Source organism: Pleurodeles waltl, chromosome 1_2 (assembly GCF_031143425.1).
Source record: "Pleurodeles waltl isolate 20211129_DDA chromosome 1_2, aPleWal1.hap1.20221129, whole genome shotgun sequence".
Taxonomy (NCBI): domain Eukaryota; kingdom Metazoa; phylum Chordata; class Amphibia; order Caudata; family Salamandridae; genus Pleurodeles; species Pleurodeles waltl.
In genome coordinates, this window is record NC_090437.1 from 930,098,167 (window position 1) to 930,123,116 (window position 24,950).

A 24,950-nucleotide genomic window follows, 5' to 3' on the forward strand; every position below is an offset into this window, starting at 1 on the left:
GTGTGAGGTTTTTGATCAACTATCGAGTATTGTGGGATTGCCTCTCCGTGCTGACTCGTTCTTGGCCCTCCCAGGCTATAATGGCGATATACCAAAAGCTAGAAGGCGCTTCACAAGTATTTCAATTTTATTGGCCAAATGTGAGCTAGCGTTCCTATATGGCACCAAACGTACACCAACCACTGCCAATTAGTTAACAAGACTTACATATTGCGATACCACTGGTGAACTTTATGCATTGCTACAACATGTAATATCTAGAATAAGGGATATTTGGCAGCCATTAAGGGACTACTTGTATTCACTGGTCACTACTCCTCCGACCCCACAGTCCTCCACAGAAGCATGATGCAACTGTGGCCCTGTCTTAATTTTTAGCACCCTTGTTTCAAACATGCTTGCTGTACCTTTCTCTATGATACTGTTTGTGCTCCTGTTCTGATTTGCCATCTTAGCACCATGAACCCGTCTACCTTGTATCTGTCGTTATCAGAAATGCCTGTGCTCTGGAATGTCTGTCCATGGAATCGGTTTAACTGGACTTGCATTGCTATGTGTTTGTTCTTTGTTTTATTTGAAAATGATAAATAAAGTGTTATAAAAAAAGAGTGCTTTAAATTATAATTCTTTAGACACCAGGCTCGAAATTTCTACCTGCTCCCAGTTGAAAGTTATCACTTCTTAAACGTAATAAGTTAACCCAATGTTATCTTATGGAACAGGTAGGGGTTGCAGTAGTGAAAAACCAATTTGAGTTTTTCACTACCTGGACACAAAACTTAAAATGTCCAACTTTTTAAATACATTGCACCTTGCCCCATGGGCTGCTTAGGGCCTACCCTAGAGACGACTTATATGTTTGAAAAAGAAAGGTTTAGTCCTAGCAAAAACTTTATTTTTCTGGGTTGAGAAGGCAGCTTAGAACTGCACCCAGAGGCTGCAATAACAGGGTTGAAACCTGTTTAAAGGACTACTTATGTGGGTGGCACAATCAGTGCTGCAAACTGTAGGAAGCTGGCTCTTTATATAGTAGAGCAAAATGAGGTACACTGTGCAAAGAGCCCAGACAAACCTGAAAGGTATCACAGAGGGACAAATGACACCGCAAATGCTCTCTTTTGTGGTAGTGTGGGGAAGCAGTTAGGCATATCAGAGGTTGTGCTAAACATGTAACGCACACACATAGGCAGTGAGATGCACACTCAATAAAGCAATCCAACACCAATTTATAAAAATAACACCTACTTTTATATAAATTTAGAAACCAAAATCACCAGAATCAGGTGAAAACTTTTTGCGTTATGAATTTCTTCACGTTTCAAAAGGTTTTAAGAGTGCATTTTTCAGGTGCGGTAATGCTATACCATGGGGGAAAATTATGTACTGCATTTGGACACTTGACAACAAATTATAGGACTGTTCTACAGGACTTATGGTGAGTATGGGGCAGGGTCCAAGGCCACACCAACAGGTCATCTCGGGAGGCTGTGGAGCATCCGGGTGCAGAGGGTGTGTCAAAACGTTGGGTGCCCCATTCACTTCAATAGGAAACGGTCCCATTGGGAAGTTGCTGCAATCTGGGACTGAAAGGTCAGTCTGGAAGGACCCATGGGGGGCATAACTCTTGAGGTCCTCTGGCATGTGGGGACACTGTTGATCCACTTTTCCTCAGGCTGTGGGGCTTGGGTGCAGCGGTGTCTTTTGGCATGGTGTCCGGTGCAGGAGTTACTCCCTTTGGAGGGTGACCTGCAGAAAAAGGCTGCAGGCAACAACTGGAAGTTCAGTCTGGCCAAACCCAAGGATTGTCTCAGCTCCAGACGGTCTCAGGACACCCTGGGCACCATTGACTCCCTTGGACTCGGGCAACTGAGATGCCCTTAAAGTGACATAGGCTGTGCTGCAGCCCTTAGGGGACCCTCTGCCATACCTAGGCCCTGGGTACCAGTGGTACCATTTACTAGGTACTTACAAAAGGTGCTAAAGGGACTGGCCGCTTGGGATCAATTGCCCAAGTGTGTGGTTTTGGGAAAGGAACACTGACACTGGGGACCTGGTTATCAAGGGCCCAATGCACTTCAGTCAAAGTTGCATCAAAAAACAGGCAAAAGGTGGGTGGGGGTACTGCAACCAGACCCCAACTTCCTACACAGGCCCACTAGAATCATTTAATTGACAAGCCCTGGATACATATAGTACTGCTCTACTAGGGACTTACAAGTAAATTGATGTGCCAGTTGGATGTAAGGCAATATTACAGTGCTTAACGAAGAGAGCACAAGCAGGTAAGCACTGCTTAATTGTGGTAAAGAGCACAGAGTCCTAAGGCCAGCAAAAATGAGTTCAGCAAAAATAGAGAGGAAAGCCAAATAGTATGGGGGAAGACCAACCAACCTGAGGCTGTCAGGTCCAACAATGTTTATGATCCAAAGTCACTCTATTTTGCAGGGCACCACAATATAATATTTTGCAAGGTTCTTTACAAAGTGCTGGAAGAATTTACTAGGCATCATCGGAATTTTCTAGGACCAGGATTTTCTGCTCTAGAGTGTCATTTCCACCAGGAAACCACTCCAGGAATTCTGCCTTAGCTATTGGATTGATATAAAAGTGGGTTGCACATAAAGTTAAAGACAACGACCTCACACAAAAACGTTGATCCTTTGCCAAGAAAGTAGCATCTCTGTGTGCAACTAAATGCTTCGATTACCAAATTAAAAAATGATATGATGTTTGATCGAAGCATAATTTTTCGCCAGGAATTCTGAATTGTACTGTCAGGAATGTAATTTCATATTACATAGGCACATTTGAATACAGAAATATTGTGTTTAGCTTTTATTTATACATAAATCAATCCTGTTAGCATTTAAGACAAAAAGAAATGCCATACATACAAATTAACAACATTGCGTGTTTTTGTAACATTTCATGCTAAAGAACCTTATTGTTAAATCTTTTGCTTGCTTCATTATTTTTTTCTCCGTCTAGAGACTGGCAACTCTGAGAAAGTTTCAAGGAAATCGTACAAACGTTGAGAGCAGCCAGCAATATGGCGGCAAGCAACTAGGCCTTTCTACTTCAAACAATATTTTAGCAAATACCCCGCAGGATTATAGCGGCTGTCCAAAATCATTTCCATCCCGCAACCCTTCACAAGGAGAGGAAGATCCGGCGCTGCTTTTGGCGCCTCAACACCGCAAATGCTCTGACCTGGACCTCTCTGGAAACAGTGACCAGGAGTCGGGTGTGGAGGACTTAAGCTGTAGATCCCCAAGTGGTGGTGACTCTTTACCCAGTGAAGACAGTGGCAAAGACCCGGATTCCGATGAAGCCGTTTTTCTCACCGCATAGACTGTGACGTTTTAGCTACACAGATTTCCAAGTCCAGGATGGTGCCACTTCCTTATGATGTAAAGTGTCACGTGAGATCTTAGATTTAATTTGGCAAATGCCATAAATACAAAAACGTTTACCCTCAATTACTGTGAAATCTGTTTGAAAATGTCAACACGTTAACAATTTTAATTGTTTTTAAAGTGTCGGAAGCAGAGACACACATACACACACACAGACACACATACACACATACACACAGACTGTATGTTGTTTCCATATTGTAGAATCACAAGTATTTTTTATTTACTGTACATAAATGTTTACTGCGCAGGATTTGATCATAAGGATGATCTATATTTAAATTATAAAACAAGACAAATGAGGCTAGAAAACAAATGTACTGTACTGCTGCACAGCGATATTTTAATTAGAACCGAGTCATTCCATCAGTGATGGCAATGCAAATATTTACATTTGTCTCTTGAATACTTAATATGATATTCCTTCTTTATTTCTAACATCGTGGCAGAAAGTATCCCATATGTCAATTATTATCTTAATGTAAATACTGATTCTTTACTGAGCCAACTCCTTTTGCGCACACGAGTCCTTTCCTCTGATCAAAGCTTTATAGACGGTAACTCGTTCAAATTAATAGTGGTCTTGCCAGGAAGTTGTAAAGTAAAGGAATCGCTGTGCACATGCTCTCAACCGGAGAGTGAGTCACTCTTATAAGGAAGACTAGAGATGGAATTAGAGAGGACCATAGGTTTTCCATTTTTTTTTTATAGTAAGCAAATGCTAATGTGCTAGAAGATACCCTCAGCAAGAATAAGCACTGTGAACGTGTTTCACTTAAGTTACCTGTTAAGTTAAGAAGAGCGTTGAAATCGCTTAGGCTTTAAAAATGTAACTTTGAAAAATATCATCACCCATTTCAGGCAGATGTGATCTGAGTAGGTACAATTGCTCTGCTGTCTGTGGTCAGTCTTGCTTACAGCAAGTATATTTTGTTTAAAACCATGTGATAGTCGCGCATCCAAACTTAATCTCACTAAAAATGCTAGTACTGTTAGCAATAATTAGAACTGTAATATGGAGTTTAGAAAGCTTAATATTAGGCTGATCTCAAACATTTGTTTGTGTTGGGGCAAGGGACAGAGGGATGTTTTTTGTGTTCATAATATAGATATGCTTTAAACAATGCACTAATAGGGAAGGATTTGAGTCAAGCCCTAGCAGGATCTGTGGATCTCAGTCTCCGTTTTTGGTCTCGCAATACACTTTACAGTGGAGGCCATTTCACAACATTTATTTATATAATGGATATACTTGAATTTCATAGGCGGAAGAGTCCTCTGCCTGGCAGCAAAACGTGAGTGTAAATACTTGATGGTTTCTATTCAAGGTTCTGTTGCAGATATCACTTTGAAAATGAGGGTCACTAAAGTTATGGCTTTCCTGAATAAAACACATCTGTAGTTTAGGAAGATTAAGGCTATTCAAATGACGTTCGACATTTTATCACATCAGCAATTCCAAAGTACACAAAATCTTTCACAGCTTAGAACTAAGGAGATCAATCCTACAACTACTGAGTATAGGTTGACGTACAAGTTGGCATTGACTTTTACTAACAAGAGTCTCAAAATAGACCATCAAAAAACTGACATAGATAAAACCCTTATCTGTTCAGAGTCGGGTTTAAACAGAAAAGTGGGTAATAACTTTTCTGAAATCTAAATCTTGTGTGTCTTGTCTCACATTTTTCTATGCTATCCATTTGTGAGAAAATCAGTGTTCGGTGGCATGTGTAGCTGCAGATACACATGCTGTGCATAGTCCGCCGTCTGGTGTTGGGTCGGAGTGTTACAAGTTGTTTTTCTTCGAAGAAGTCTTTTCGAGTCACGAGACCGAGGGACTCTTCCTACTTTGGTTCCATTGCGCATGGGCGTCGACTCCATTGTTAGATTGTTTTTTTTCCGCCATCGGGTTCGGACGTGTTCCTTTTCGCTCCGTGTTTCGGGTCGGAAAGTTAGTCAGAATCAACGGAAAATTCGTCGGTATTGTTTAGTTCGGTATCGGGTTAGATTGGAATCGACACCAAATCTTGAAGAGCTCCGGAAGCCCTTAGGGGTAATTTCGATCCCCCGTCGGGGCCTGGTCGGCCCGACCGCGTGCAACATCGAGACTGATGGAACGGACCCCGTTCCGATTCTGTCCTAAATGCCACAGTAAATATCCCTATACAGACCAACATTTGGTCTGTAACTTGTGCCTGTCACCCGAGCACAAAGAAGAAACGTGTGAGGCCTGTCGAGCGTTTCGGTCGCGAAAAAAAAAAACAAGAAACAACACCACAAGTAAAAGTGGTGAAGAAGGTAACTCCACCACCCTCTCCACCACCGGCAACTCCTATATCACCGGCACAGACTCTGTCACAATCACCAGCTCATACCACCATGAGCCAAGATGACCAGGACGCATGGGATCTCTATGACGCCCCAGTATCGGACAATAGCCCTGAGTCGTACCCCACTAAGCCCTCACCACCTGAGGACAGTACAGCGTATGCTCAGGTGGTAGCTAGGGCAGCAGAGTTTCATAACGTATCGCTACATTCAGAGCCTATCGAGGATGACTTCCTTTTTAACACCCTGTCCTCCACCCATAGCAATTATCAAAGCCTTCCTATGCTCCCTGGAATGCTAAGGCACGCTAAACAAATCTTTAAGGAGCCAGTTAAAAGCAGAGCTAGAACCCCAAGGGTGGAGAAGAAATACAAGGCACCACCCACAGACCCTGCTTTTATTACATCACAACTGACACCAGATTCAGTTGTCGTAGGAGCAGCTCGTAAAAGAGCCAACTCGCACACATCAGGCGACGCACCACCTCCAGACAAGGAGAGCCGAAAGTTTGATGCAGCCGGGAAAAGGGTTGCAGTACAAGCTGCAAATCAGTGGCGCATCGCCAACTCGCAGACACTCCTAGCGCGATATGACAGAGCCCATTGGGACGAGATGCAGCATCTCATCGAGCACCTCCCCAAAGAATTCCAAAAACGGGCAAAACAAGTGGTTGAAGAGGGACAAAACATATCCAACAACCAAATCCGTTCTTCTATGGATGCAGCAGATACAGCTGCAAGAACTATAACTACTGCTGTAACGATAAGGAGGCACGCATGGCTGCGCACATCCGTCTTCAAACCTGAGATACAACAGGCAGTGCTCAATATGCCGTTCAATGAACAACAATTGTTTGGACCAGAAGTGGACACTGCAATTGAAAAATTAAAGAAAGACACTGACACAGCTAAAGCCATGGGCGCACTCTATTCCCCGCAGGGCAGAGGCACATTTGTCACATTTCGCAAAACTACTTTCAGAGGAGGGTTTCGAGGTCAAGCCACACAAGCCAGCACCTCACAAACAACACCGTCTACCTACCAGGGACAGTATCAAAGGGGAGGCTTTCAGGGCCAATACAGAGGGGGCCAATTCCCAAGAAACCGGGGAAAATTTCAAGGGCCCAAAACCCCTCAAAACAAGCAGTGACTCACAAGTCACTCAACCCCTTCACACAACACCAGTGGGGGGAAGACTAAGCCAGTTCTACAAATCTTGGGAGGAGATAACAACAGACACTTGGGTCTTAGCAATTATCCAACATGGTTATTGCATAGAATTTCTCCAACTCCCTCCAAACGTCCCACCAAAAAAACACAAGATGTCCAAACAGCATATAGACCTTCTAGGACTAGAAGTTCAAGCATTACTGCAAAAAGACGCAATAGAATTAGTACCAAAAACACAAAAGAACACAGGAGTTTACTCACTGTACTTTCTAATACCGAAAAAGGACAAAAGTCTGAGACCAATATTGGATCTCAGAACACTAAACACCTACATCAAATCAGACCACTTTCACATGGTCACGTTACAAGACGTAATACCACTACTGAAACAGCAAGACTACATGACAACGTTAGATCTAAAAGACGCGTATTTCCATATACCGATACATCCCCCGCACAGGAAATACCTAAGGTTCGTATTCGAAGGAATACATTACCAATTCAAAGTGTTGCCATTCGGAATAACGACAGCACCAAGAGTCTTTACAAAATGTCTAGCAGTAGTAGCTGCACATATCAGGAGGCAGCAAATACACGTGTTCCCGTACCTAGACGATTGGTTAATCAAAACCAACTTGCTAACAAAGTGTTTACACCACACAGATTATGTTATACAAACCCTTTTCAAACTGGGTTTCTCCATCAACTATGCAAAGTCACACCTTTTGCCGTGTCAAACACAGCAATACTTAGGAGCGACAATCAACACAACAAAAGGGGTAGCCACTCCAAGTCCACAAAGGGTTCAAAATTTTCACAAGGTGATACAAGCTATGTATCCAACACAAAAGATACACGCAAAGATGGTCTTAAAACTCCTAGGCATGATGTCCTCATGCATAGCCATTGTCCCAAACGCAAGATTGCACATGCCGCCCTTACAACAGTGCCTAGCATCACAATGGTCACATGCACAGGGTCACCTTCTAGATCTGGTGTTGATAGACCGCCAAACATACATCTCGCTTCTATGGTGGAACAGTACAAATTTAAACAAAGGGCGGCCTTTCCAAGACCCAGTGCCACAATACGTGATAACAACAGATGCTTCCATGACAGGGTGGGGAGCACACCTCAATCAACACAGCATCCAAGGACAATGGGACGTACATCAAAGAAAGTTTCATATAAATCACCTAGAATTGTTAGCAGTATTTCTAGCGTTGAAAGCATTCCAACCAATGATAACCCACAAATACATTCTTGTCAAAACAGACAACATGACGACAATGTATTATTTAAACAAACAGGGGGGAACACACTCGACACAGTTGTGTCTCCTAACACAAAAAATATGGCATTGGGCAATTCACAACCACATTCGCCTAATAGCACAGTTTATTCCAGGGATCCAGAACCAGCTAGCAGACAATCTCTCTCGGGATCACCAACAGGTCCACGAATGGGAAATTCACCCCCAAATCCTGAACACTTACTTCCAAATTTGGGGAACACCTCAAATAGATCTATTTGCAACAAAAGAAAACGCAAAATGCCAAAACTTCGCATCCAGGTACCCACACCGGGAATCTCAAGGCAATGCCCTATGGATGAATTGGTCAGGGATATTTGCGTACGCTTTTCCCCCTCTCCCTCTCCTTCCATATCTAGTAAACAGATTGAGTCAAAACAAACTCAAACTCATACTAATAGCACCAACATGGGCAAGACAACCTTGGTATACCACACTACTAGACCTGTCAGTAGTACCTCATGTCAAACTACCAAACAGGCCGGATCTGTTAACACAACACAAACAACAGATCAGGCATCCAAACCCAGCATCGCTGAATCTAGCAATTTGGCTCCTGAAATCCTAGAATTTGGACACTTGAACCTCACACAAGAATGTATGGAGGTCATAAAACAAGCTAGAAGGCCATCCACTAGACACTGCTATGCAAGTAAATGGAAAAGATTTGTTTGTTACTGCCATAATAATCAAGTCCAACCATTGCATGCATCTCCAAAAGATGTAGTAGGATATTTACTACATCTACAAAAAGCAAATCTAGCTTTTAATTCCATAAAAATACATCTCGCAGCAATATCTGCTTACCTGCAGATTACTCATTCAACTTCCCTATTTAGAATACCGGTCATTAAAGCGTTTATGGAGGGCCTAAAGAGAATAATACCACCAAGGACACCACCTGTTCCTTCATGGAACCTCAACATTGTCTTGACAAGGCTCATGGGTCCACCTTTCGAACCCATGCATTCTTGTGAAATGCAATACTTAACGTGGAAAGTTGCATTTCTCATTGCCATTACATCTCTAAGAAGAGTAAGTGAAATTCAGGCATTTACTATACAAGAACCATTTATTCAAATACACAAAAATAAGGTAGTTCTAAGAACCAACCCAAAATTCTTACCAAAGGTCATCTCACCGTTCCACTTAAATCAAACAGTAGAATTGCCAGTGTTCTTTCCACAGCCAGACTCAATAGCTGAAAGAGCACTACATACATTAGACATCAAAAGAGCACTAATGTACTACATTGACCGAACAAAACTAATTAGGAAAACAAAACAACTATTTATTGCATTTCAAAAACCTCATACAGGAAATCCAATATCAAAACAAGGTATAGCTAGATGGATAGTTAGGTGCATCCAAACCTGCTATCTTAAAGCAAACAGACAGCTGCCTATTACACCAAAGGCACACTCAACCAGAAAGAAAGGTGCTACCATGGCCTTTCTAGGAAATATTCCAATAAACGAAATATGTAAGGCAGCAACATGGTCTACGCCTCACACATTTACTAAGCACTACTGTGTAGACGTGTTATCTGCACAACAAGCCACAGTAGGTCAAGCTGTACTAAGAACTTTATTTCAAACTACTTCCACTCCTACAGACTGAACCACCGCTTTTGGGGAGATAACTGCTTACTAGTCTATGCACAGCATGTGTATCTGCAGCTACACATGCCACTGAACGGAAAATGTCACTTACCCAGTGTACATCTGTTCGTGGCATTAGTCGCTGCAGATTCACATGCGCCCACCCGCCTCCCCGGGAGCCTGTAGCCGTTTGGAAGTAATATTCAACATTTGTAAATATATTACTTTAACCTTCATTTTGTACATACTTTGTCATTCCATTGCATGGGCACTATTACTAACATACACAACTCCTACCTCACCCTCTGCGGGGAAAACAATCTAACAATGGAGTCGACGCCCATGCGCAATGGAACCAAAGTAGGAGGAGTCCCTCGGTCTCGTGACTCGAAAAGACTTCTTCAAAGAAAAACAACTTGTAACACTCCGACCCAACACCAGACGGCGGACTATGCACAGCATGTGAATCTGCAGCGACTAATGCCACGAACAGATGTACAATGGGAAAGTGACATTTTCCTTCTGTGTGTTTTGAGGCTCGCTCTACTGGTAGGAAAGCTGCCCCTGTAGCTCTTCTAGGCAGGGTAATCCTACATGGTATATGTCAAGTTTGTGCCTCAAATTCACCTCATGCAGTTAACCAAAAACATTTTTGAGGCATTGATACGGCTGCTACTAGGTTTTGCCAAACTGCAATATTACGTTGCCAACTAGAGCCCTAAATGCCTATTTGCAGCAAAGGGTAATTCTAATGAAGATATTGGATTTTGCAACTGTTCTGCACGACATCAAGCTTCTTTCATGAAGTAGTGTTGTCCTGTATTGCTGTAGTTTTTCCTTATGAAAAACCTGCTCTACGTTTATTGAAGCTTGTTCTGAAGTAATTGTGTGCCAGTCACAAAGGGGAGTATGGCACTAAAGAGAGAGCTTTTTGGTAAGGCTTCCACACAACAACAGTGAGAGGATGGCAAGTTACTTAGAAAGATTACAACATTATCTGTTACCCTGTTCAGCTTACTGATGGTCAGTTATCCATGTTTTTCATTTATCTTTCAGTGGTATCTCATAGCAAGCACTCAGCACTATTCAACCTGTAAATTCCGATAAAAGATCATAAAAAGATGTGTACAACTTTTCACGGCCATCATACATGCCATTAACAAAGCATGGCTTATCTCTAAATGTGGTTCCAGGTTGGTCCTCCACCGTTACATTGGACTTTTGGATATTAAGTAGCAAGCCAAACAACAAGCCAGTGGCTCATCTTGCACCGTGTGCTTGCTGTGTACAGAGCCCTTCACTCCAATAACTGTGCAAGGCTACGCTAATCACACCGACCTCTCTTCTACCCAACATGAAGATGCTTGGGCTATTTTGTAATACATCACATGCAGGAGTGGCTCACAGTGCTAAAGTGGGGCGGTGCGCACGCAGGTGGGGAGGGGGGTCAAAGGGATTAATAAAAAAAAACCTTACCTGAATCGTCGCGGCGGCCGCCGTCACCACCGTACTGCTCTTGTCCTGCGCAGATAGGCTGCAGGCACAGGCTCCCAGCCTGCTCTGCAGCCAATCCTGATGCTGCTCAGAGCATCTACAAGTTAGTGGGTTCAAGTTAGCGTCCACATGTGACAAACGTGTAGCATACTAATGACATAATTACAGATGACCTGTTCAGTTGCACAGGGATAGCAAGCAATGTGATGTTTATCGCACCCAGTATTTACCAGGTGTGATAAAGTTCTCACTCTGTTTTTGGCAGGTCAAACCTGCTGGAATTTAAAAAGCGAAACAAGTCTGGTGCTTACTTGGATGTGTGGATTTTGGTGCACTCGAAATAAAACTTACAAACCAATAGGTGTTAAAATTCCGTTCTGGGTTGACCTTTAGAGTAAGGTATTTCTTTATTAATTCACAGATTTAGAACGTATGTATAGCTTCGTTTCTCAGAAGTATCAGTATGCTTAATTCCACAAAATGTGACAGCACTGACATGTTCAGGATAACTGTACTTGTTGCATTGCCTCACCTTTATTAAGTGGCAAAACAGGACATATTTTAATGAGTTTTGCTTGGATGTCTTCCTATGGACTTTCATACATATTTGCCCATGATGTGTCTTATCAGTGGATGCAGGTGAACTTTGAAAATGGTTGGGGCTAAATAGGGGTGTAGCTTTGTCAATTATGTTAGGTGTATGTAAGGCTGAGGTTTCCCAATAAACAATGAGGAGTACTCAATTAAAAAGGATAGGGGGGGCGGATGCCACTGGATGGTGCAGTTATTTGGAAAAGTAAGACAATCCACTGTAAAACCTCTGTGGGATATTCTGTATTATGTTGCCGCTTTAGTGCATGTCCTTCTCAGAGCACCGTAGGGCAGGGATGCCCAAGAAATAAGGCTAGCATAAGCTCATACCTAACATCAGCACACCAGGCTTAGGATGGACAGCAAGCGCAGGTCCATTTAGTAGCCCATATTGCATGTGCATGAACACATTTATGATGCACTAACAGGCATTGTGAGAAATTTACACTGCCTTCAGACTTATCTCCAGAGCTCTCATTCATGTCCCGTCATGAACACTCTCCCACAAACAAAACTCACCCACACACCTATAAGCAGCTCGGTTCACATAAGAGTCATATGTTGCACAAAACAACTAGAGAAATATATGGAAACAACCAAATATTATTGGGGAATGAGAGAATGCAAGTTAAAGTTGAAATGCAATGTAAACAGGAACTGCATCACTGTTCTGGATTACCTCAAGGCTTTCCACAGTCATTGTTGGCAATTTGAACATTGTTTTGCCTGTAAGGGCATTCAGTTAGGACCCGATAGATCCATTTCAACATTTTTAATTACTGCCACATTTGAGATCTGGCAGGACCTGACTCTCTTAAAGCCATGCAGGTGGTACCTATGTGAAGTGAGTGTCTGGCAGAGGCCCAGTCAGGTTGATCCTCCCTGAGCTTCACACACATCTTCATAGGTCGCTCTGCAATCCCAGGCCCAGTCTTAGAGCTTGACAAGCTACTGAAATCTCAAGCCAGACGCCTGGTCCATCTCAAGGTCCTTTTGGTCCCTCGAGCAGAAAACAAGCTAAGCCTTCATGTGGCTTATTTCTGCCCCAACGTTTTACCCTCATGCACCAAAAATTAACAAGTGTAGTGCCTTTGATGTACAATGAGTGAAAGAAAGAGATAGCCATCTACTAGCTGAATTGCACAATATGAAAATTTAGAGTCAATCCCTCTTCCCCTCTTGAACAAATTGTGTGATCCTAGGCAAATATTTTATGTCACCTCTTTTTTTTCTTTATGATCACAAATGTAAGTACCTTCTAATGGATTAGTCCAAGAAGTGTCTTCTACAAAAACCTCATATGTTTAACAGACTATAACATTGCTCCATCTAAAAGAAGAATCTAGGCCCCATATAGGCTACACATGACAGCTGACTTGTCTCCCATTTCTGTAGTGGCATAGTCATCAGAGCAGAAGAAAGCATGAATATTTCTACTTTTGTGTTTTAAAACTGTTACTCTTAATACATGCCTTACAATGTGCCGATATAATCTGCGTTACTAAGATGAAACACATCTGCATGTTAAGGAAATACACTTTTTTGAAAGTGCATTTATCATATTTTTACATGATATTTGTTGCATGACTTACTTGCCACATATTTTCATGTCTCGACTCATGCCAGTGATGGTTGCTGCAGACAGCCAGTCGGACTGACACTGCTTGTACAAACACAACTAAGTAATGATTAGTGGTGAGTCCCACCTACACGAAACACATCCTCACCCCACTGAAGCTACGTCCCTGGGCACATAGGTGACCATCGTTCTATGAGCTCTGCAGAGAAGCTAAGGATTGGATGTGCATGCTGTCTAAACTCCCCTATGTCCCACTGATGGCACCTTGAAAATCTTTCACTTCCTTCAGCCTGATCTGCAGAGCTCTCAATCGTGCCCTGTCACAAACACCCACCCACAACCTGAGCTCACCTAGATATCTAGAAGTAACTTGTTTCACATTGCACATTATCCAGTAGTCCTATGTTGCATAAAGAAGCTACAGGAACACATCAGGAAAAAGCAAACACTCCTAGGGAAATCAAGATGAAGTCATACATGTGAAATAAAAACAGAGTCGCTTCCCTGACAGATTACCATAAGGGTTTTTACAATTTGTGTTCCCTGTAAAGTTGAGGACATAATTACAGGGGCCTGTAAAGTTGAGGACATAATTACAGGGGCCTGTAAAGTTGAGGACATGATTACGGGGGCCTATTTAAAAGTCCGGTTTTTAGGGTTGCGCCTGCAAGAGCATGGCTAGCACATTCATCTTGCTTGCAAGACACTGTTGTATGGAAAAAGGGCTTGGAGCCCACCCATTGCTTTATCATTTGTTGACCGCACTTCACTCTTTTTTGCAGCCTCCTTGTTCGGCCACTGCAGCCACAATATAATTTCCAATCATTTCTTTGGAGCGGGACCAAGCACAGATGGGTTCAAGTTAATCTGTGCCAGTCTGCTGCTTCCGGCTTGATTGTGGTACTATTTTTTTCCCTCTCTGACTCCCCCCGCCTTCTACTCCCTCCATAGTACTTGCACTTTTTGTCTTGTTTGATTTAACTTATCGCCCACCCCTTTACCGTTTCTTCTTATCCTGTCCCTCTTTCTTCTCCCACTCCTAACCACCCTTTCTCTTCAACTTTGACCCGAAAAGCACTATGAAGAGGCCAGTGCAAGCCACTTCATAGCGCTTTTTGGAATCATTTTGTTATCCTCCACCACCACCTGTCTCCCCGCCCTCTGTTCGGCATCCCCACCCAAGTGCGCCTCTCTTGTAAACCTCTTCCCCCTCGTCGCTCCGTCCCTCGTTGTGTTGTTGCTTATCTCACCCACTGTACTTACCTTCTTTGCCGGTTGCCTGCCCACACCCCTTCCTACCATCTATTGTCAGGGTAGGCCTCCCTGACTCACCCTCCCTCCCATGTTTGCCTCCCACAATACAAAAACAAGTATTGGCAAAACCAATAGTTCTTGCCTATGCAGGATCTATTGGCTTTGTCAATGTTTGGTTAGATATGTTGCATAGCAAGTCTGCTGTGCAATATGGCTGAAAGTAAAAAAAAAAGAAAAAAAAATAGCACTATGACACAGTCGCATCACAGCACTTTTATTTTCTTTTAACCATGCTGTACAGCAGCCATGTTTCTGTTCAAAATGGCTAAAACATTTACAAAGCCAATCGAGCTCCAACCCATACACCCTGAACGATATGCTCCTGGGGCTAAATATAAGTTGGATCATGCGAGTGAGAGAAGCAAACAAGCCTGACTTCCTCCACTAGTGCTCAGCAGTGGGTTTTCTAGTAGTAGAAACACTTAAAAACGATGCTAAATGGTGCGTTTTATATCACACTTTCCATATAAATTGTCTACAATTACAAAGATTGTGAAGGGGCACTAGGGAAATATTACAATTCTTTCTTGGTGTGGCAGCAAAACCTTACTCGCTTTAGGGTTTTTTGCAATCCACAGCCCCCTGGAAAACTTTTGAAGGAGACTGCAGTTTTCAGCACAGTTTCCCTGGAAATTGTCTGAAGAAGTACAAGTTGGCAGATAACAAATATCTGGGTTTGTAATTTCACATGGCCTATAATTTTCAGAGGCCTAGTTTGCTGCAGGGCTCAATGTGTAACTTGCATGACATAAATTTCAATCCCCGCAGGAACAACTCAGCCTTTCATCCCTCCAAGGTTGACAAATCGAGTACCTTCAGATATAGTCACACTATTCTTTAAATTAGGATTTAGACATAGCTGCTAAATGGCCATTTCCATGATTGACATCTTTAGCCAGCCTTGCAGTTTTAACCACAACACATGCATCTTGAGTTTTGTTGTCACGGTTTCGGACGGGTCTGATCAGGACTCTGGTTGGGACACCCCTTGAGGTCACCGAATATCCTAAAGAGGTAGTGAACTAGGGCAGAAGAGCAGCTAAAGGCATACACGGAAAGGACAGCTATAGACAGGCACAGGAAACAGGAAAGTAAAAGCAGAGCAACCCTTGTGTGAACAAATTGAAACGGATTACTAGTGGACAAATACGCTGGGATTGTACAGAGTAAGGCGCAGAACCTCCCACAGTGACAGGGAATCTCAATGCCTCTGTGCAGTTTGCTCTTACAGATAGTCACCCTGCCAGCCCCATAGAAAGGAGGCAGCAGAAGTGATTCTGTCTCTGGACCCTAGAGCACAAACAAGGATAGTACTTACATACACAGGACACGCTCTTGTGGGTCCAGCTGGAAACACAGTGGCGATTCCTGAGAAAACAGCAATAGCCCACTGTCACCGTTAGGCACGAAATACAACGTATAACACTGGACAAGGATGGGGGCTGGAATTGCCTCCTGGAAACCAGGAGCCAACCCCAGTACACAGGAGGACATGTATGCACTGGTGAAGACTGATAGAACACTTACCAGACACAAAGAACCAAGAAGAAACAGAAACAGAAGGGAACAAACAAAGAGGCAGAGGCAAGAACTAGGAACAGGCTCAGGCTGAAGCAAAGGCGGGTCTAGGACTTGAAAACAGGGCGCAAACTTCTGGCTGGGACAGACAGAGACAGGACTGGGAAACTGAGAACAGGCTCTGGCTGGAACAGGCAAGGACAGGACTGGAATACAGGGAGTAGGAAATGAGCAGTAAACAGGACTGGGAAACAGGGAGAAGGTTCAGGCTGAAACAAGGCAGGAGCAGGGCAGAGAAACAGGGAGCAGGCTTTGGAAGAAACAAACAGATACAAGGCTAAGAGATAGGGAGCAGACTCTGGCTGGAACAATCAGGAGCAGGGCAGAGAAACAGGAAACAGGATCAGGCTGGAACAGAACAGGAACAAAACTGGAACACCATCCGACAAGGGGTCTGTAACACAAAGGAATCGAAGTCCGATGCACGACGGGGAGCTTGAGGAAATGGCTGCTTATAAGCAGTTCCAAGCTGGGCTGCACAGGAGAGGTTTCAGGTGTGTGTGGTTTCGGACACTTGCAAGTCCTGGAGGAGAGGATCCAGTGAAAAGGAGCAACTGGACTTCTCCCATTGAAAACAATGGGAAACAGAATCCGGGTTTTCCTGACTACCAAGCTGTGCATTATGGGATTTGCAGTCCCAAGAAGAAAATGTAGTCCTACACAAGTGTACCATGGAGAAAAGAGAAACAAACAGGAGTCAGCAAGGGACTCTAGATAGGTGTTCAAGGTGATTCCCAGGCTTCTTACAGTCCCCTTACAGCGCCCCCTGGAAATGGGACGACCGAGTCGTAACATTTGTAGCTTAATTTTAGACATTGTGAGGATTTATTTTTGGGCCATTAGTGACAAAATGCGCTGTTGTCCAAAAGGCTAGGACTTGCTGACTGTCTCCCTAAAAACATAGTCACTTTGCAATATGCTAATATGTATTTAGGTGTAAAAACTGCCTATTGTTACCCTGCTGCACTTCACAGCAATGTCAATATGCACATTTAATATATACTGGCTTGAAGATCAAAGTTCTTTTCTTGTGAGGGACCACTAAGAACTAAGAAGAGCAATATATGCAGCTGTTGACACATGCCTTAATTCCCCAGTTACAGATTAGAAATACAAAGACTGATGTTGTATACTTTTGTTCTTTTCTCTTTAGCCTTTCACTGCCACAAAATCAAGCGTTATCAAATCCAACAGGTCTAGACTTAAAGTGCTAACACATGCAAGCATGGGCATGCACAAATGTGCACAGACAGTGTATAACCTGTCTTTTTCTGCCCGTCCAATGTTTGAAAGTCCATAATGTTTCCGAGGGATTCAGGGCTAATGCAACCCTGTCCTCTTATGTGGCACAAAGATCAAGACCTTGGCTTATTTAGATGTAGAGTTGTGTGGAAACTGGGGAATCCAGATTTTTTTTTAAAAAATTTAACTAACAGTTTGGAGTGATTTTACTCTTTTACAAAAAAATATTCTCCCCTAGTGAATACGCAAATTATAGCTAAACCAGTGACGGCATTTCAAACTACATTTGGCTGGCCTAAATTTAGTTTGGGCCTCTTCGTTAAAATAAATATTCCATGGTTAAAAAAATCCCAGTAGGTTGTGGGATTCTCTAACGTTATTGTCAGTCAGGCTTTTCCTTTGACTTGGATAGAGACCCATTTTTGAAAGTCTCCTCCACACACATTTCATCATGTAAATTAGGAGGAAGTTCAATATAAGAGCTTTAAGAAAGAATAATTATTTTGGACAATGGTGGCATACATAGCGCTGCAAAGTGTTTCACACCTATAACCAGTCCTGTCTCGAGTCAAGTCAGTGCTTACAGTGTAGAATGCAACCTCCCTTGCAAAGAACGCAAAGGCTATAGATCTGTTTCTGCAAAAGATCTCCTAGAAAAGAGTGGATCACAGTGCAGTCTACAGCAGTGCACTGAAGTGAATTGTATTGTAATGTAGGGTCACTTGTTTACTGCTTTTTTACCACAGAGGCTGTCCAAAGTGCTCAGGGAATAGGTAGAACTTGCAGTGTCATTATGAGAGGGCATGCCATTGGCAGGGGCATCTGAGAGATAATTTGTCTGCAAATGGAGGAATCAACTCCTTTGTGAAATGATAGATGAGAATGCGGCTAAGCCTAGTCTTGTCCGTTTAGCATGTAAAAGGCATACTTTGGAGAAGACAGAGCTTCAAGAGACTGAGCCAACCATATCTAGAGAACATACAAAAACTGTTTTTCCATCAGATGCACTCTGGTTGGAGAACGGTGTCTCCCACTCTTACTACATCAATTTCAGCTTATGTTCTCCCTCCATGAAACATCATCTTGTGTATTGGAGAAAGCTTTAATGAGATCTCTGAACCCACACAAGGCCACTTTGCATGGCCCTGAGTGGTTCCATAAATCTGGAGTAAAGTAACGCAGATCAAATTACTGCATTGCCTTAATCTGCACTAGGGAGGTGTTCCATGGGCATTGTATGGGTGTTCACACGCAACTCCCATGCCTTTTGACACATTCCCATATGCACTAGAACTGATTAACCCTGGAATGTGCAAAAACGTTACGACTCCCCAGGAGAGGCGTAGTGAGGAGAAATATTTTTATGCCTTCGTTTTCTTAAAAAAATGCTTAGCACTTTCAGCAATAGACATATTTAAAATGTCCTGGTGGTGTTGTAAACTAACCCACTTCTAGCTTATATTAGAATGTTTTATAGGCATAGGTTATAGTTTTGGGCTTATTCACTATATGGACAATAGGAATGAGAAAAAACATGAAAATACAAGAGGTACAAGAGGGCATAGTTTGAATGAGGTAGTACAGTTTGTAACAGTATGGTTTAGTTATGAAGACATTAAGTCACAGTATTCAAACTGCAGTTTTAATTAAATTGATTAGCTGTAAATTAATGCTCGTTATGGGCGATGAGTCCCATAACTAACAACAAGATCCATTATATTACGAATAAATTCCAGGCATGTGTTATATTATTGACCTAAACAGAGCAAAGAGACCACTCAAAGCAAAGTTTAATTCAATTTTCTATTAGACATGCTTCAAGTCATAATCTCAAGAAGTTGTTTCAAAATTTGTATTACTCAAAGTTTTTGAGAGCTTTCCATGATTCCAGTCCTGGATATGCAATTGTGGCCTTTCACCATGGAAAAACCAAAATTTAGTTCCTAAAACAAAGTTTCATTTATCCTCTGTACTACACAGCACCTATAACTTTCAGTGAATTAGATTTCTTGTAAAAGGACAAGAAACTGACCCACTTTAAAGATGTCTGTAAATATCAAACAATGCAATATATTTAGTCACATGTTCTTTTAATAACATATGGGATCAAAAATACAATCATTTTCAGACACTGACAGAACAAAAAGATGTTTTGAATGTGTAGAATGGTAGTCTGACATCCTCAATAGATGATCTTCCAAAACCTATTAATCGTCTGACCCTTTCAAGTGTTTAAAACAAAGATTACAGTTAAATTGAAAAATTAGAATTAAGAAAATGTTTACCTTCATTTAACAGTTGATTTATTTACATTGAAGGCGGCAGCTACAACAAAATGTGACTCATTTTTTAAAATGTTATAGTTTTATTTTTGTACTTATTTATTTTAATGGTTTTATGTAGGTTTTATTTGTTTCCTTTTGTTAAAACTAAGCACTAGTGTTCTTTACAAGAACCATAAACACTAGCAAAGGTTACCTTCTCGCTGCTCAGTTTATTACCATATAAGTGTTCTATGTAAAAAAAATCTTTGTTTATGATCCGATTTTATGAAATGTGTTAGTCATTTCTCTGTGCATTAATAGGCATTATTCACTACCAGGATATCTCCTAAAATGTAATTCAGTATGTGTTGAGGGAAGGAAAAAATGAAGTAAATGGAGTGCATAATAAAAGTTGTCTCTTCTCAGATCTTTTTTTTGTTTTTTTGGCAAAATAACTCAATTTAATGAGCACTGTTTTGTATTGTAACTGGTGAAAGAGTTACAATGCTTATAACAAAATATTTGATGACATGTTAAAGTCATAATTTCAAAGATAATTACATTACCAAAAAATAATATTCTCATGTAGCAGCCAACTGAAAGGGCAAAGTAGTAAAAAGTGTTATCATCAAACTTTAAAACCGCATCATGAAAGTGACTGTGTATTACGTTTGACCTCCATGGAAGAGAGAGGTTTAAGTTCCCTTATTCCCATTCAAAGTTTTCAGCTTTGACACCACACAAGTGCAAATTAATACAGATTGCTGTGAACCCAGCCATCGCATTGGTCCAATGTCTAGAGAAATGTGTAACATCAGGAAACTTTTGGTCTACACAATTAACACTGTATCTTAATGGCGGCAAAGAACTTCGGTCAGAACAATCTGAGTGCGGTATGTCTTTTCAACAGTTTAAATGGAGTACCTACTGGTACTAGATCACTTCTTTCAGTTATTTGTTGAGTAAACATTACACTTTATATGATAATTATGATGTTGCTGAAAAGACGTTTTATTAATCAACTTTGTCAACCGTGAATCCAACCACAAGAAAAAATGCCATAATCCAAATCAGTTTATGCAGATTCTAATGTTCGTATCAAGAGACCAAACAGTTATACAAAAAGCGTCTTTCTTTATTAAAATGCTTGAATTTCATTATATGAAACATTTTCTTTACAATGTACAATCCTCAGTGCATTCTTATATAAGGTACATGTAAGTTTTGCAGGTTAATAACTGGAGAGTTTGCCTTTGTTATTTCAGATGAATTCTAGGAAGTGTCTAAATAACCTTATGTTGCATAGGACATAAGTTATGATATATCTATGCTTTTAAATCTGCTGACAATAATTACATGTCAGATCTTAACTAAATGTGAGCTAAAATATTGTCATTTACCTAGCTGTGAGATTGATGTAACCTTTGACCTCTAATATTCAACATGAAATAGCTTGTTTCCGCAATGATATTGTCAATGGTTTTTATTGTTACTTTCTTTGAGCTTTCATGTATTAAAATGAAGGTTGCAATGTTGTTACACGTGAAATAATTATGCAATAAATATCTGGTAAAGTGACTTCATTATGAGATCTCTTTAGCATTTTTGAATGACAGTTACATTTTCTAGAGTTATATCTTGCATTTGTAGGGAACGTGCTTTCCTAATAGTATTTAAAGTATATACTATAGACCAAATTTGAAAACGAGTTTTGCCCTAGATAGTGCTGTTGAAATTTTAGGGTAGATACATTTTCAGTATGAAATTCTCACTGGGAAACCCTAATTACACATTGGTGCCTGGCTGAAAAGATATGGAGACATATTAGATGTGTTACAACCTTGCTGATTATACCACAACAAATTGAAGAGGAGGGAGGATCTACACAGCAAGATAATTCTAAGTAAGATAATAGTGAGTGTGAGCACTTCTAATGACAAAGTGCTAAACATGTTACTTTTAGGTACTGGCACTACTGGTATGGACCCCGGGAGATTCTTCATGAGGGAAAAGGGGCAGTAGGTAACCAAGTACCCACCACATGCTTTCAGATTATGAAATCCAACATCTCATTTGTAATAGGTGGGCACTTACTCTGTTTACACGTCAAACTGTTCCCGAAAGACTTTGTACCTATGGGATCACGCCGGCTGGTCGTTGTGCACCTGACAACCATTCCCTAAGAAACAGATGCACAGGTATTGTAGGTCATATTCTACAGATGATCAATGATATAATGCAACTGGCTTGAAGCTACACAAGCCGAAGGGAGAAAAACGAGTGGGGACAAAACAGCAGGCCAAAAAAGATTAAGAAAACAAGTGGTATCTGTTGCATTGTGGTGCAGAAAAAATACTAGGATTCAAGAGGTATTTAAAAGATATTCTTTAGTTGTAGCAAGAAAAGCCCATAGAGAAGACGATTAGGCAAGAATGCAAGTCACACAACGGTTAGCTTTTCATTCTCCATTTTAAACTTAATATAACATATCCAATAATTCTACATTCTTAGTTTTGGGCAGATAAAAAGATTTAATAAGAATTGGTAAATGTAATTAAAAATACATGCCTTATAAGAAAAACTGAAAAGGAAAAAATAAAACACTTTATAGACTGCCACAGTGTCAGTTAGAGGACAACAGAATAAGAGTTCACAGAGTGTTAGAGAAGTATGTTCTGATCCACAATCATTTGCAGAAAAAAAGGAGCTGACATGGGCAGAATCACCTGGAAAGGAGAAGGAGAGTCCCACATACGGCACACCCATTTGTTGAAGTAAGCCCAGCAAGGCCTACTAGTGCAAGGGGTTCACCTTTCTCTGCACAAAGTCCTCAGACCATGTAGGAAGAAGTTGGCACTGAAATAAAAGACAAAAGTTTATTAAACCTCATGAGGTGGTACTACAGTTCAAACAGCACCCTTCGGTAATGTTTGAAGTAGCACACTGAACTGAGAGAGCATGGTCCTTTTCTACCCACGCAGGGGCTAAAAGGAGGTGGTACAATTATAGAAACAAGACTTGCATACATGTAAGGTCATGTGGAAATGCACAGGTAGGAGGAGCTAACAGTATTCAAGGACTAACAGCTGCAGACCTTACTGAGCATGTGCGAAAGTGGGAGATGCTAAATATAACTTGTCACTAGGCAGATTTTCAAGAGTAGTTAACAGAAAGGTAGGACAGAGCACATGGTGAGCACATGGCAGCATGTGGCAGAGAAAATGTCTGCCATGAATACAAAATGGATTCCGTGAAATGTTCACAATAGTTGCTAAATACAAGATGTCTTCTGCTAATGCTTAATCTAATCGCTGCTAAACTACAACACATGCATTTGTGGTACCAGCACACATTCCCTGAAATTAACAGTTAGGGAAGTAGTTTCAAGTCATGCTGCTTTCTTGGAATAGAAAAGAGGCAGAAAGTACAAGTAAGGTAACATTTTGTTTGATGCAGCAAAGGACATACATAAAAAAAAAAAAAAAAAAACTTTTACTAAAACATGACTACCTCATAGATACCTCTGTGCAGACGGTACTTGGCCAAACCCTGCTCACACTCAACCCAGCTTCAGCTTCATACTGTTAGACCTCACCACCCCACTGGTCCTCACGTCCAGCTCCTTCATTTGACTTGGTGACCTCAACTTCTATCTAGAAGACTAGACTGACACCCACTCCACAACCCTCCTTGAGGAACTCAACATACTGGCACTTGTCCTACAGTCGTAGGTCCACATCCACATGACTAGATGCCATTGTCGCCTATTTCCCTTACATCATGGTGGGCAAGCCCATCCTCACTCACCTGGAAGGACCATTCTCTTGTTCATTTTGCCCTACAACTACCTACTCATGCCAGAACCACCACCAGCCAGAACCAAGGACTTCTGGACAGCTGAGCTCCACTTCTGATGCCCCCTACCATGTCAGTCTAGAAATGCTCAATCAACTAGATCACCTTCTACGCTGACTCCCTGCACCCTTGAAGACCTCTCCCCACACTTCAGTTTAAGCCACAAGCTAGCTGGTACACTGAGGACCTCAGGCTCTTGAAGTGCCACTGCAAGCAAGCAACTCAAAGGGTATTGGAGCCACTGCCACAACAACTCCAACAGAGAAACGTACAATTTAGTCCTCTGCATGTACTTAAATACTTAAATGTAGTCCTTCGCAGAGTCACCAAGAAATAAGCCCTCACAGAACAAATTCAAAATGGCTCCAACACCACTAATAAAATGTTTGCCATGATGAAGCAGTTCTCACCACTATTAGCAAGTTTCATGACTATCACATCCTACCATGAACTCTGAACACAGCTCTTCCTCTACTTCACAAACAAAATCAACACCATCTACAATCACTTCGGTCCACAACAACATATGTCACCATCAACATATGTCTCATCATAGACAAAGGGGAAATAGTGGCTTTCATTCTTCTAGACCTCTCTGCAACATTCACCGCCATCTCCCACCTCATCCAACGCTTCCACATGACTGAAATTTGAGATTTGGTGCTCCTGTGGACCAATTCTTTCTTGTCAGGAGGCACCCAAGCAGTCTGCCTGTTTCCCTACTCATCTAATGCCTCCATCCTGATCTGTGGTGTCTTGCAAGTCTACTCCCTGTGCCACACACTCTTTAAATTCTACATAGCACCACTCGCCAACATCATCTGCTTTCAGGGATTCATGGTCATCTCTTATGCTGACAACACTCAACTCATCCTTTCCCATCTAAGCAAGCCTTGTAAACTGCATGTCCACAGTAGTGGACTGGATGAAGAGAAATTGCTTCAGGCTCTCATGGGTAACAAGCTAGAAGTGAAGTCCTACAAATCCACAAACAAAACATCCCAGAAGTCACAGGGGCCTGACGGCCGGCCATCACCACAATAGAAACCATCAACGTCCTGTGCTACATCCACCCAGGAGCCCCTTCCGATCCCTGTCTGTACAAAAGCTGCACCATGCAGATCTCACCCCAAAGAGGATTGGTAGTATGTTTCCGGGTGCACTTGGTGTGTGTCCCTGGTGCGGCACGGCAGACAAAGTTTTT

General features: G+C 41.8%; 1 protein-coding gene across 1 annotated transcript in view; it reads left to right on the forward strand.

Moving 5' to 3' along the window:
- MTMR7 (myotubularin related protein 7) overlaps nucleotides 1-5,550 on the forward strand; it is a 372,736-nt gene extending 367,186 nt beyond the window's left edge. The window contains exon 14 of the mRNA XM_069200518.1: nucleotides 2,989-5,550. Coding sequence (XP_069056619.1) covers nucleotides 2,989-3,351 — 363 coding nt within the window. The 3' untranslated portion in view covers nucleotides 3,352-5,550. The remainder of the gene's footprint in view (nucleotides 1-2,988) is intronic.
- The last annotated feature ends 19,400 nt before the right edge of the window (nucleotides 5,551-24,950 follow it).